The sequence below is a fragment of the Anas platyrhynchos genome, chromosome 1 (genome assembly GCF_047663525.1).
Source record: "Anas platyrhynchos isolate ZD024472 breed Pekin duck chromosome 1, IASCAAS_PekinDuck_T2T, whole genome shotgun sequence".
Taxonomy (NCBI): Eukaryota; Metazoa; Chordata; class Aves; order Anseriformes; family Anatidae; genus Anas; species Anas platyrhynchos.
Window position 1 is genome coordinate 204,800,335 of NC_092587.1, and position 12,908 is coordinate 204,813,242.

The following is a 12,908-nucleotide window of genomic DNA, read 5'->3' on the forward strand; positions in this document are numbered from 1 at the left end:
GTTTTACACCCGCCTCTGCGCTGCTCAGCAATCCAAGGGAGGGAGATAAGGGGTCTGAAATATCTAAATGGACACTAAAAGACATGGGAAGGATTAAGGGTTGAAGGTTTCCAGTGTGCTCGCGGAGCTGGGGGTGGGGGGGGGGGAAAGCAAAGTGCTTCCAGAAATGAAAAGATAGAGAAATACCCAGAACTGAGCAGTGTGGCTGGATGCTTTTGGGAGCACATCAAGGGACACCTCGACCCCAAACCCGAGCGGGCATTAAAGAAAAACAGCCCGTGGCGATGAAATCCTGCCTCCCTTGCAGTCAGCCGAGTTCTGCCTTGGACTTCAAGGGAGCCGGGAACTCGCCCCTAGAGGTTATTAAAATCCTTTGTAATAACAGCACTTCTCTGGTAACCCTTTCCACCAGGCGCTGGGGTTGTGATAGCCAAAGAGCAGCCTGAATGGAAAAATTCACTGCTGATGGCAGAGAAAACACCCAGGAATATTCCCTTCCTTGCTCCCCAGTTGCTCCCCAAAGGGGGGCATCAAGGCAGAAAGGGAGAAATCCGAAGCTGGGGCTCAGGTGGGATGTGTTTGCCCCAGGCTAAGGGGTGGCAAAGGGGTTCCCAAAGCGATGCTGATGGCTCCAGACACTCCCCATCCCAAATCCTTTCTTAGGGGCATGGGGGGAGACAGGGACACGGCTTGGGATGCTGGAGAACCCCTGGTGCAATGTGGCAGGCAGGTTTTCCTGCTTGTTTTACTCTTGGCTTGCTCGTGGGGTGGGCTTCTTGTTGGGAAACCACCGCAAAGACCACAAAGAACAGCCCGGAGCGGTGTCTGAAGAGGATAAGTGAAGGGAAACCCATTTACTGCTATTAATGCCGCTGCCAAAGCAAGGCGTGCCCCGGAGACAGAGAGGACCCCTCGAAGAGTTTGAGTCCGGCACCTGGTTTGTTTATTTGTTTGGGGTGGAGGAGGAAAAAGGGGGGATTTTGGGGGGCTTTTGTCTCCTCCTGGCTGCTCCCCAGAGGCGGCAGTGGGGTTGCATGTTTACCAAGCCGCAGCTCCAGGTGCCCGAGGACTTGGAAGAAGTGAGAGGCAGAGTTAATGAGGTGAGAAGGAAAGCAGAAGGGAAAGAGCAAAACACATTTTGTTGTAACAGATCAGCCCGAAACATCTGCAGGGCACGGGCACCTGTGTTAAGTTGGGAAGTGCAGTTTTTCTAATTTGTCTCCTCTGCAGAAAAAGAGGGGGAAAAACTCCAGAGAGAAGGAAGGGAGAGATGAATTTCTAAAGATTTGGGCTAGAAGATTTATCTTTTTTTTTTTTTTCTTTTTCTTATTCACGAGCACTTGCAGAAACCTTTTGGAGAAGGGAGGAAAAAAAAAAGTGAAACAGCGCACGAAGCCTTGCCATATGCAGGGTTAAATGGAAACACACAATCAGACCATAACTCAGGGTGTAATTCAAGCCATACGTTTTGTCTGTCTGTTGACTCGCAAGGTTGTATCAAGGCTTGGCGAGGGAGGGGACTCGGAGGGGATAATCCAAACTTCTCCGTGATTCATAAACCACTCCTTTGCAATTTGGATAATAGATCCCTCTTTAGCAGTGACTCGCTAAGCTGCAGAGCTAACCGGAGCTCGTGCTCTCTCTCTCCTTTCAGGTTGTGCATCTCCAAGGAGGGGCAAGACCCGCACCGAAGGAAATACGTTGAGCAGAAAATTCGGAAGACTCCTTTTTTTTTTTCCCTCGGAGAAGCTGATTTCCTTCTGAAAGTGGGGGACGGTGGGGGAGAATGAAGCCGACCCCGCAGTTTTTGTTAGCTGGCTTTCTGTCTTTGATTCTGCAGACGGGGATTTGCTCTGGGATAAAATGGATGTAAGTACCTGGCTATTTCTCAGCGTTTTTGGAGTAGTCCTTGCTGCTCTGTTACCCGGGTTTGCAGCCCTTGGTGCTGCTCAAGGCAGGCTGCAAAGCCATTTAAAGAGCAGAGAGCGCTGCATTTCTCCAGCATTCATTGATTGCAACAGGGTGTACCGGGGGCTCGTGCTAACAATAAGTCTCAACCTTTCCAAAATATGCATGGTTTGGGGTTGCTTTTCCTTCTCATTGCTACCAGAGGAAGGCACACACTTGAATGCTCACATCAGCCACTTAATGAAGTTTCTAGCCTCAGCTCCTATCATGCTGGGAAAGTCTCCCACCGGGACCGCTGGTCATGCTGAGTAGGAGCTGAGAGCAGGAGGGAGGGCAGCTGAGATAATGCCGCCTATCTCCAGCCGTAGGGGATGCTTGACAGATAACATGTTTTTTTTGTGGACCTTTTAACCTTTGGGCTTGGCGAAGGGTGTTAAAAACGAAGCGGGGAGGGACGGGGGGAGAGGAGGGTGAAGGAATACCCAGGGAGCGTGGTCAAGTCTGGATCGAGTTTCCTCGGAGGTAACGTTACTGCAAACAAAGTGAAAACATCACTATCTCATTTCTTTGCTTAAGCAAGCAATCAATTAGTTGCTTACTGCAAAACAAACAAACAAACCCCTCCAGCACCCATCTGGCTTCCCGTCCGGAGGAGCAATCAGTCCTTTTTTGCTCTGGTCTGAAGCCGTGCGCAGAGTAAATAGTGGGACGTGGGCGAACCTCAATTGAGCACCTTGTGTAGAAGGCAGGATAAAATGTGATGCCTTTGGGAGGAAGAGGGTCTGTTGTGCATGGGATAGCGTGTCTAGGTGAGGGTTTTGGGGATAGCAATGAAATTAGGACAAAAGGTTCCTATTGTGTTCCTCCTTCCACCACAGCCCCCGTGCCATGTTTAATTCTCATTTTACTGCCCCAATCTGTGCCGCTTGAGACCCTCCCCACGTCAGCTTTCATAAAGTTGGGATTTCTCTCTTCTGAATTTGGACACCTGCAAATCCAGCCTCTTGGAGGCAGTGGTTTGGTTGCCCTGCCTGCAGCCAGGGGGGAGAGGACCTTCGAGGTGGCTCCTCACCCACCCCAGCGGTAGACATCCAACACGAGCATCAGGAGATGCCCTCTGGGGATGCCATGGGCTGTGGGGAGCTGGTTGAGACCACTCACACACCTTTTACATGCATAAAGAAGCAGGGTGAATCCCTCTACGGGTTATTTAAATGAACATGGTCAGGTGGAAGGAAAGGTTGCCTACTTTAGAAAACCATTCATGTGCAGATACTGCACTTACTCCATACTCTAAGAACCACCTTGGAAGCAGAGGGGAGCCAGGATCTGATTTCTTTTTCACTTTTTTTTTTTTACACCCCATAGCAGCCACCACAGCTACATCAAACAGCCCAGCTACTTCTTTCTGCCAGCTTCCTCAGGCATTTCGGCTCTCAGCTTTGCACCTACACAGCACCTTGCACAGGGTGGGCATCTCCTCCAAAGCCTGCAAGGCAGGGCTAGGTCTGTAAAACTATTTTCTGGCAAAAGCATCCTTCCAGCTGGTAAAAGGTTAAGCTGCAAGGGTTCCTTTTGGGGATGGGGCAGCAGTTGGAGGGGGAAAGATGCAGAGGTTGCCGCTCCTCCCCTTCCCATCAGACACATCCCCCTGTTGAAAAGTGAGTAGGGAAGATGAAAGCTGGGATTAAAGTGGCATTTGAAGCACGAACCGCATCCAGATGCACTGTTGGGTTCCCCTCGCACCTGTTTGTAACCTGGCGGAGAGCTGCGCTCCCCATCCCATGGCACCTTGTTCCACGGGGATGCTGCCAGCAGGGATTTCACAAAGAAATGTGGCAGTGCATTTTTTCATTCTCCTCCCTTCCCCACCCTTGTTTTCCTATGGAGCCACCAGCCAATATTTTTCCCCCATCCATCTCTCTCTTTCCACTGCTGCGGCGATGCCAGACGGGGGCTGCTGCCAGCCTTGGGGCTCAGGGACCATCCTTGGAAATGGCACGGGTGAAATTCTGCTGGTGGATGGAGAAAGGAGAGGGTGGAAGGAAGCACGAGGAGGCGTTTTCGGTCGTGGGCTTGTCTCCGCGGTCTGCCCATCGCGACGTTGTTGTAGGCACGGTGCCAGCAGCGAGCTTCAAAGAGGACTGGGGATGGAGGGGGGAGAAGATAAGGAGGTGGTTGCTGCCAGATGGTTACGGGCCTTGGAGAGGGCTGGGACAGAAAGCCTGGCGGGCCGGGCCTGCAAGTCGGAGGAAGAGGGAGCGACTGATATGAAGGGCGATAGGAAATTCAATTTTGATTCAGGGCGTGATGTAATTGCAGGGGGAGGTGGGGAAGAAAAACACGCTTTGCAGCCATTTAGCACTTTCCTGTAACACGAATATCCCCTGTAAATTAGTAAAAGCGGGGAGAACATAAAATGGAGCTATTTGTTTTATTTTATTTGGCTTATTTTTATGAGCTCTGTGGTCCAGATCCCCAGCTGTTGTAAATCGGCACCGTGCCCTTCCCCGCCGCGGAGGCGCACGCCGCTGAGCACCCAGCGTGGTGTGTGGATGCTCAGCATCCTGAAAACCTGCTCGTGATGCAGGAGAAAATTCACTTCTCATCTTCTTCCATCCCAGCCCCAGCAGCTGCTGGGGTGTAGAGTCAGGATATAGACAGATCTTTGCAGGATCAGAGCTGGAGAGCTTTCTGATCAGGGTGTATCAGCTCCAAAGTCTTATTTTGGCACGCTGCTTTTTGCAAACCCACTCCCGTCCTTATAGCAGAGCTTCGTGGTGCTTGGCACTTGGTTTGCATCACAGCAGCAAATGGTTTCGATGTGAGATGTCTCAGGGCCAACAGGTAGGAACTCCACCACTTTACCCACCTCCTCTTGCACCCCTTTTAGCTGTCCCTAGGGGACTTGGGCTTGGCCAAGCAGGTTGCTGAAGCGACTTGTTCGGGGCGTGCTGGAAAACAGATGAGCACTAGAGGGAGCCGCGGCCAGATGTGCACGCTGCAGATGTTGCTGCACCCGAGGATGGAGAGGTTTTCAAGGTGCTTTTGCCTGCTGGAGGTGGCATCTCCTTGCCTGGGTGCGGAGGCACAGCGTGGACAGTCCCTCTGTGGTGAGGGTCACCCTTGGAGCAAGAGTGGCTGCAAAAAGGGTGAACACAGTGAGGGTTTTTTTTTTTTTTTTTTTGCATGGTTTGCTCTGTTTTCCTAATTTTCCTGCAAATTCAGCCCATGACAGTGAGCTGTGGCACTAGGAATGCCATCATTTGGTGTTGCTCGGCCACTTTGGGAAGACCCTTGGTCCCTTCTGGACATGTCCCATGCCCTCTGGACCACACGAGCACCATTCCCAGAAATGAGGATGGTTTTGCAGCAGCGACAGCTGCCCAGTTCATAGGATCACAGAGTGTCTGGTGGTGTCAGGCAGCTGCGGGTCCCTGTGGTGCCAGCCCTGCTCCAGCAGGGCCACCCCAAGCAGGGGGCCCAGCCCCACGTCCAGGTGGCTGCTGGAGATCCCCAAGGAGGAGCCCCCAGCCCCTCTCTGGGCAGCCTGTGCCAGGGCTCCGGCACCCGCCCAGCCCAGCAGTGCTTCCTGAGGGGCAGAGGGCACCTCCCGTGTCCCATTTCCAATTCCCATGGTTCAAACGTAGCCCTTTAGGACCGAAAGGCGGTGAGCTTGACATTTTCCCCATCTCACTGACCTCAAGCACGCCTGCAGCACCAAGACCTTCCCGGAGCCAGCAGCGTGCTCCCTCCACTTTCAAGAAGCCGGGGAGAAAATGGAAAGATTTTGTCCTTCCCAGCAGCGCCTGCTTCTCTACTTTGGCCGGGGAGGGGGCCGGGACTGCGGGGCACGGGCGCCGGCGAGGAGCCGTCTGCCTGGCAAGGGGGCTGCTAGATGAGCTGCCGTGAAAGGACTGCAGGACGGGGACGGCGGGAGGGGAGCGGGCTGGGGGCGAGGGGGGAGCTGCTTTGAAGTTCGCTCTTCGCTCCGTAGGCAGCTCGGGAAAACTTGACAAAGCTCCACGGCCTTCCTCCGGCGGCGGGGCAGCCAACTCGCCGCTGGCATCGACTTCAGTCGAGCTTGGGCTGGAAGTCAATGGCCTTGTGCCCACTACTGCCAGCGCTGGATTTGGCACCGTATCTGAAAGCAACTCTTATTTTAAGCTTTTACTTCAGGGATCTTTTTTTTTTTTTTTTTTTCCCCTCCTCCTCTCCCTCCTCCTCCTCACCTCTTTTCTCTTTCTCTTTTTTTTTTTTTCTTTTTCTTCTTTTCTCTATTTTCTTTCTCTTCTCTCTCTCTTCTTTCTCTCTTTTCTTTTGTTTCTTTCCCTCTTTCTCCCCCCCCCCTCTCTTTCTCCCTCTCTCTTTCTTTGACTATATAAATCCCATGTCTCTGTTTGAGAAGGCTTTGGGTATTTGCTGAACCACTTTGGGACTTGCAGTCCTCAAGACAGGACTGAGGATGCTCCCCTGCATCCTTGCTCCTGCTCAAACAGCAGCAGGGCCAGGTGGCAGGGTCATGCGTTGCCTCCAACTACTCAGATGGGGACCCCATAACAGTCCTGCCAGCCCTTACTAGTTGAAAACCTGACAAAAGGAAGCTCATGCAGATTAAAAACCTTAAATGAGGTCTTGCACACACAGAAAAGCAATTACTGCCTCTCTTTATTTAAGCTTACCACCAACTTCACTCCCCAAAGTGATGTAATTTTGTCTAAATCTTTTTGCTTCACCCAAATCTCTGGAAAATTAAAGGTTGAGGGTGCCTTCATGGAAAGCAAAGCAGACAATTTGGAGCTGAAGTTCTTGGTTTCACCAGCGTTGTCTCCTTGGTACAAGGAAGGATGGGGAGATGCTCTCCAGAGAGAGCCCACATCAGAAGGAGAGGAGATCCTTCCACCCTTTAAGGACATTTTAACAGGCACCAGTGCTTCATTGCTCAATTCGAGGAATTTTTCTCCCTTTGAATTGACCAGGAGCAGTGTCCTATATAGAGTTGTCCTTGTAAAGCCTCGTGTATGGCCTTCATTGATGTCTGCTCCGAGCTGAAGGTACATCTCCCAAGCTGCTGCTCCTATGAATAGTCTTCTCATGCAGCCCAGATCTGCAGGACTGGGTCTATACTTCTCAAAGGGCCTAACACTGTAGAGCATTCATGTTTCCAAATGAATTTATTAACTGCCTGAGATAATTAAAAGGGTAAACGAAAGTCATGATCCATCCATGCATCATATTTCCTCTGTAATTACGTTTATGGTTTTCTGTCAGTATCCATAACTTCAATTGAAAGCCCTGCTATGCTATATATAAAGCAGGAGATGTTTGGTTTGCAGCCTGTTTATTTAAGGGGATGGGTCAAATGTGTATATATTTATTAAAAAAAAAAAAAAAAAAAAGGAAAAGAAGAAAAAACAACCACCCCTCAGTTGTCCTCACCACTTGGAGAATGAGGGATGGAGGAGAGTCAAGGGAGGGGAGCATGATGTTAGCAGGAGGAAAATGTGAAAAGTGACATTTATGGGATGGCAGCAGGTAAAATTGCTGTATGCTGCATCTCAGATGAATTGTGGGAGTCCAAACAAAGGTTTTAATTAGGATTTTTTTTCCCTAGATTGAGGACTAAAGGCTGTTGTCCTAATTCTGCCCCTTTGTTTGGGCTGCCTGTGCCCCTTTGGCTCAGATTTCCCTCCCAGGGCTGGGGGAGATGGGGTAGAGACCCACCACCACCACCAAATTGCCTTTCTGCTGCCCACAAATGGACACCCCAACTTTATCCTTTGCAAGTGGTGAACATCCCCCCATGGTGTTGCCAGAATTTGGGGAGCAGGGAGGGCTGGTGCCTTTCCACGGGGAGCATTTAAAGCAACAAGGGGATGGGGGAAGACATTTATGAATGTAGGACAGAGACTGAGCAAACCTGGGCTGTCAGGGCACGGACTAGATGACCTAATAGGCCTCTCACATTCCTAATCTGTGATTTATAAACGCACTTTTCGGTCTCAGCAAGTGACTCCAATAACTGTGAGTTTTCTTTTCCATCCCCATTACCCTTTACTTTTTCCTCCCGACGCTTGGAGATGTTTCCAATTATAGGTTCTCACAAGCAAAGGCATGAAGTTCAGGCCTGGGAGATGTTCAGAAAACACCTTCTTGCGTCGTGCTTTTTTATTCTTGGCGGGCTCCCTGGAGCACGGCTCATTCGACAAGGAACAGCCACTGCTGCCATTTACCGAATTCTTCCCAAAGGGGCCACAGTACTTCCTTTCCCGACCTTCTGGCAGATCTTTTTCCCTCTTCCATAAAGCAAATTTCTCTCTTGTCGCATTGCAAATCTGCTTCTCTGACGGTGACCATTTCAGGCCTTCTGTAATAACAACATATTACAGTGATCTCTTTGTACCTCCACAGTTCCCTTTTTTCACATCTGGGGTGAGCTTCAGTCTGAATTCAGCTCTCATCCCAACTCAGAGGTGGTTTTCTTTGCTGCTCCTGGTTTATCTGTACTGGTAAGAGGCAGGTGCATCAATTTAGGCTTCCATCTCCTTTAAAGACACCCAAGACCTCTACACAGGGCTAGCAGGTGTGGTGCAGGATCTATCCTCTTTGAGGGACAGCCAGGGCCAGGTGGGACAACCCAAAGCCTCTGCAGCCTCATTGGCACCTCTGATTAGAGTGGCTCCCAATGGTCTGGTCTCTCTCCAAGACCTGGAGCATTCCCCATTCTCAGGCTGTGAAGCCTGCCTCACCCTGCCTGCTTATTTTGCTGCTCAGCGTGTACTGTGCTGGAGTATTTATCATTCTTACTCTATTAGTGGCGAGCTGCTTTGGCCTCTTGCCTGATTTGCATTTCAGCCTGTTCCTGAGAGTTGCTGATAGTTTTTTGGGGATAAGTTTTCACAGGTTTCTGGAGCCAAGAGCTAGGGGTTGGACTCATCTCACCCATCCCTGTGCTTATACAGTCCAGATGTCTGCACCCGAGCTCAGTGCCTGGGTTTCCCCTGTAGCCAGTGCAGAAAACGGGCTCTTCCAGGGCTTACCATCTGTAGCTCTCTGATGAACATCAGCTAATTACACCCTAGGACCTCTTAATTTCCATGGACTAAAAAAGGATTCTGGAGAAATAGCATGAAAGCCACACTATGGAGGTTTGCAGTCCCAAGACGGTCCCAAGCCTCAAAGATGTGATATGCCTTCAAAGATGTGATATGCCTGAGCTCCCTGAACACCCAAGAAATCACCAACATATTTTTTCACTCACCACCAGGTCAAGTCCAGCACCGATTCACATCTACAACAGGGTGAGGTGCTTTCTGGAGGTGCCCCCCTCCATGCAGGCAATGTTGTCCCTGGTGAGCAAGGGACAGAGATGAACAACAGGGCAAAATTTCCGACAATTAGATCCTCAACTTTCTTTTTTCCCTTGAAATTCCCTGGCCCAAACTTCTGCTCTCTGTATATTTAATAGACCTCTTTAAATATATGTATGATGTATAAGTTTACATTGCTAGCAGAGTGGTGGTTTCCCTTCCAAGTTTGCCACTGATTATCTAGTGCCAGAAATGCCAGATTCCAGCCGCCTGGGAATTTGTCAGTGCAGCCCTGCTCGGCACTAGCAAGGGTTTGAGCTTTTCCTCACTCAAGAAGGAGTTGGGGTTAGCAGTTATGTGCAGCCCGGGGAGAGCTCCAACATACACAGCAGCTGGTTCAAGACAACCTTGAGGGAGTCGGTGGAACATAGATGTGTTTTCCTGAAAGCTGGAGATCAGAGCTAATATCCCCAATCTTGGTTAGGGCTCATTTTTAGCTCCATTTCCATCTCATTTAACTTCTGAAGGACGGGGATGTTACAGCAATAAAGTGAAATATGCCCAGAAATGTGTCTGCTAGTATGCCAAACTAACCAAGATGGCTTAGGATGAAACCGAAAGGCAACACATTTAACAAGGAGAGAAGGAAATATGTGTTAAGGCAGTTGTGTTGCCAGGATCATATGCCAGTTACTGATGCAGCCAGCTCGAAAGTTGTTTTATGGGAACGAATAACATTTATGACTGCCCTAAGCAGGTCATAAAGATACAAAGAGAGTTACACACCAGGCTTCTGCTGATCTCTCTGGGTGCTTGGGAAAGAAGAGCACAGAATAGTCTGATGCATGGCACCACTATTTATTTATTTATTTATTTATTTATTTATTTATTTATTTATTTTTATTTTATTTTAACCTGGAGTGTGAAATGTTGGTAATTGCACCCTAGGAGAACCAGTGGAGTATATGGGGTATTAATGGTTTCTTCAATGGTAATATGCCTACTGCTTTTAGTAGATCCCTTCTTAGTTTTAATCGTGATAGTCTCATTGCACATATTTGCATTGCATTTCTGCACGAAATCTTTGGAGACTAGAGAAACAGACTTATCTAAATGTAACAGCAATGGAATTGGTGGAGGCCCTTGGTGGTAACTCTAAGGGAAAGCATCTGTTTTTCAAACTTGGTGGCTTTCCCCCAGGCCTTGCAGAGGATTTTCTCCATAATTAATCACATGACATTTAGCATAATCCTTAGAGAGTGTGCGAGACAGATGCTGAATGCAAAACACTGATAACACCAACCTGACTTTTTTTTCTGAATACCACAGTCTTGGAAGACCCAGCTTTCTGTTATCGTGGAACTGATGGGTCATTTTTCACTCTGTTGGGAGGTCTGTCCTCTCTGTTCTTCACCAAAAAAAAACCACCTTCCCACAAGGATTTACGCATTTAGTCAACCTGGCATACGCCCCAGGAGCTTTGTTCAGGCTCTTCTAGGTGACAGAGAGAAATGCACAGGTTTAGAGGGTAAATCTTCCCACCCATCTTCAACACCTACTTTAGCTGAGATAAATCACTTTAAAAAGTTGCCCACCTCCCTTACCACCTTAAACTAGGCACATAATTTGCAGGTAGCTAATATTAGGTCAGACGAACGCAGGCCAAAACATTTGCTGGGTCAGAGATACGGGATAAATTAATACCCACCTGGAGATTAACTTTTTGTGGGTTTTAATGCCTTTTTTTTTTGCATGTGCTTGTCTCCTCAGAGCTCTGTCCAAGACTCCTTCAGCTTTGGCCCTGAATCAAACCCAGCACTGCAAGCAGCTCGAAGGCCTGGTGGTTTCCCAGGTGCAGCTGTGCCGCAGCAACCTGGAGCTGATGCAGACCATCATCCAGGCGGCCCGGGAAGTGATAAAGACCTGTCGTAAAACTTTCTCAGACATGCGGTGGAACTGCTCATCCATTGAGCTGGCTCCAAACTACCTGCTGGACTTAGAGAGAGGTAAACACCACTGCTGGGCTCAGCCAGGGACATGAGTGAGTAGAGTCGGACAGCGTGTGTGTATGCGTGTTGTGGAAGGGTCGTGCTGTCGGGGGGATGTGGAGGGATTGCATGGTGTGGTTGTCCTGTTCTCTGAGACCATGTTCATCTCTGTGCTGCCAGCTGTGCACAGGAGCTCCTGAGTCCGAGACAGCTCCCACAGCTCCTAAGGTGCACAACAGCCTGGTTTGCTGGTCCCACTACGATCACAGAATCACAGAATGGTTTGGGTTGGAAGGGACCTTAGAAGTCATTTAATTCCAACCCCTGACATGGTCAGGGACACCTCCCACTAGGTCAGGTTGCCCAGAGCCTCTTCCAGCTGCCCTTGGGCACTGCCAGGGCTGGGGCACCCCCAGCTCCTCTGGGCAGCCTGGGCCAGGCCCTCAGCGCCCTCAGAGGGCAGAATTTCTTCCCAAGGCCTCCCTGAAGCCTCCCCCCTGCCAGGCTCCAGCCGCTGCCCCTCGTCCTGGCCCCACAGCAGAGCTGCTCCAGCCCCTGAGCATCCTCGCGGCCTCCTCTGGGCCCGCTCCAGCAGCTCCGTGTCCTTGTGCTGGGCCCAGAGTTGAATGCAGCGCTGCAGGGGTTGCCTCCCGAAAGCAGGGTCCAGGGGGACAATCCCTCACCCTTGCCACTCCTCAGGGTGCCGCTGGCCTTCTGGGCTGCAAACGCACACTGCTGGCTCATTAGGTTCACATGGACCCACTTATCCAGGCCTGTCCAGGTCCCTTTGGATGGCATCTCTTCCTTCTGGTGTATCAGCTGCACCACTCAGCTTGGTGTCACTCAGCTTGGTGTCATCTACAAACTTCTAAGGGTGCACTCAATCCCACTCTCTATGTCACTGATAAAATATTAAACAGGACCTGTCTCAAGACAGACCCCTGGGGTACACCACTTGTCACTGGCCTCTGCCTGGACATAGATCCATTGACCACCACTCTCTGAGTGCAACCTTCAAGCCAACTCCTTATCTACTGAACAGTCCACCCTTCAAATCCATCTCTCTCCAGTTTGGAGATTAGGATGTCATGTGGGACCATGTCAAAGGCCTTGCAGAAGTCCAGTTGGAAGACATGGGTCAGTTCTCTCGTTGACTGATGCAGTCATTCTGTCATAGAAGGCCACCAGATTTGCCCTTGGTGAAGCCGTGCTGGCTGTCTGGAGTCACCTCCTTGTCCTGCACGTGCCTTGACATTGCCTCCACAAGGATCTGTTCCATGATCTTCCCAGGCACAGAGGTGAGGCTCACCAGTCTGTAGTTTCCAAAACGGCTGGTCCAGCAAGCACTTTGTGGGCTTGAACCTGCACCAAAAGTCATGGGAAGACCTGTGAGGCTGGTGAACAGCAGAACTGCTGGCTATTGCTGGCCCCCAAGAAGTTGTGGTGCACTTGCTAACAGCTGTGGAGCTGTTTATCAGGGCATGCAAATTAACAAACAGCACATACTACCCCTGAGGCTGCCCAGACAGCCCTTATGGATCAGAGCATCCTTGCACACAGGGTCAAAAGGAAGGAGGAGAATCCATGGGGGGCTTCCTCCATCAGGAAACACTTCTCTGCTGTGCTGAGCAATGGCACAGGCTGCCCAGAGAAGCTGTGGAGTCCTACTTTTTGGAGAAACTCAGAAGCCATCTGGACATGG

General features: G+C 50.2%; 1 protein-coding gene across 3 annotated transcripts in view; it reads left to right on the forward strand.

Moving 5' to 3' along the window:
* Positions 1–12,908, forward strand: part of WNT11 (Wnt family member 11) — a 31,890-nt gene that overhangs the window by 1,530 nt on the left and 17,452 nt on the right. For 2 of the 3 annotated variants that reach the window (XM_005024087.6, XM_005024086.6), the window contains exons 2-3: positions 1,655–1,869; positions 10,989–11,224. In XM_005024087.6, the coding sequence (XP_005024144.1) occupies positions 1,787–1,869; positions 10,989–11,224 (319 nt within the window). In that variant the 5' untranslated portion in view covers positions 1,655–1,786. Of the gene's footprint in view, positions 1–961; positions 1,101–1,654; positions 1,870–10,988; positions 11,225–12,908 lie in introns of those variants that run through there. The other variant, XM_072032916.1, reaches the window with a different exon arrangement.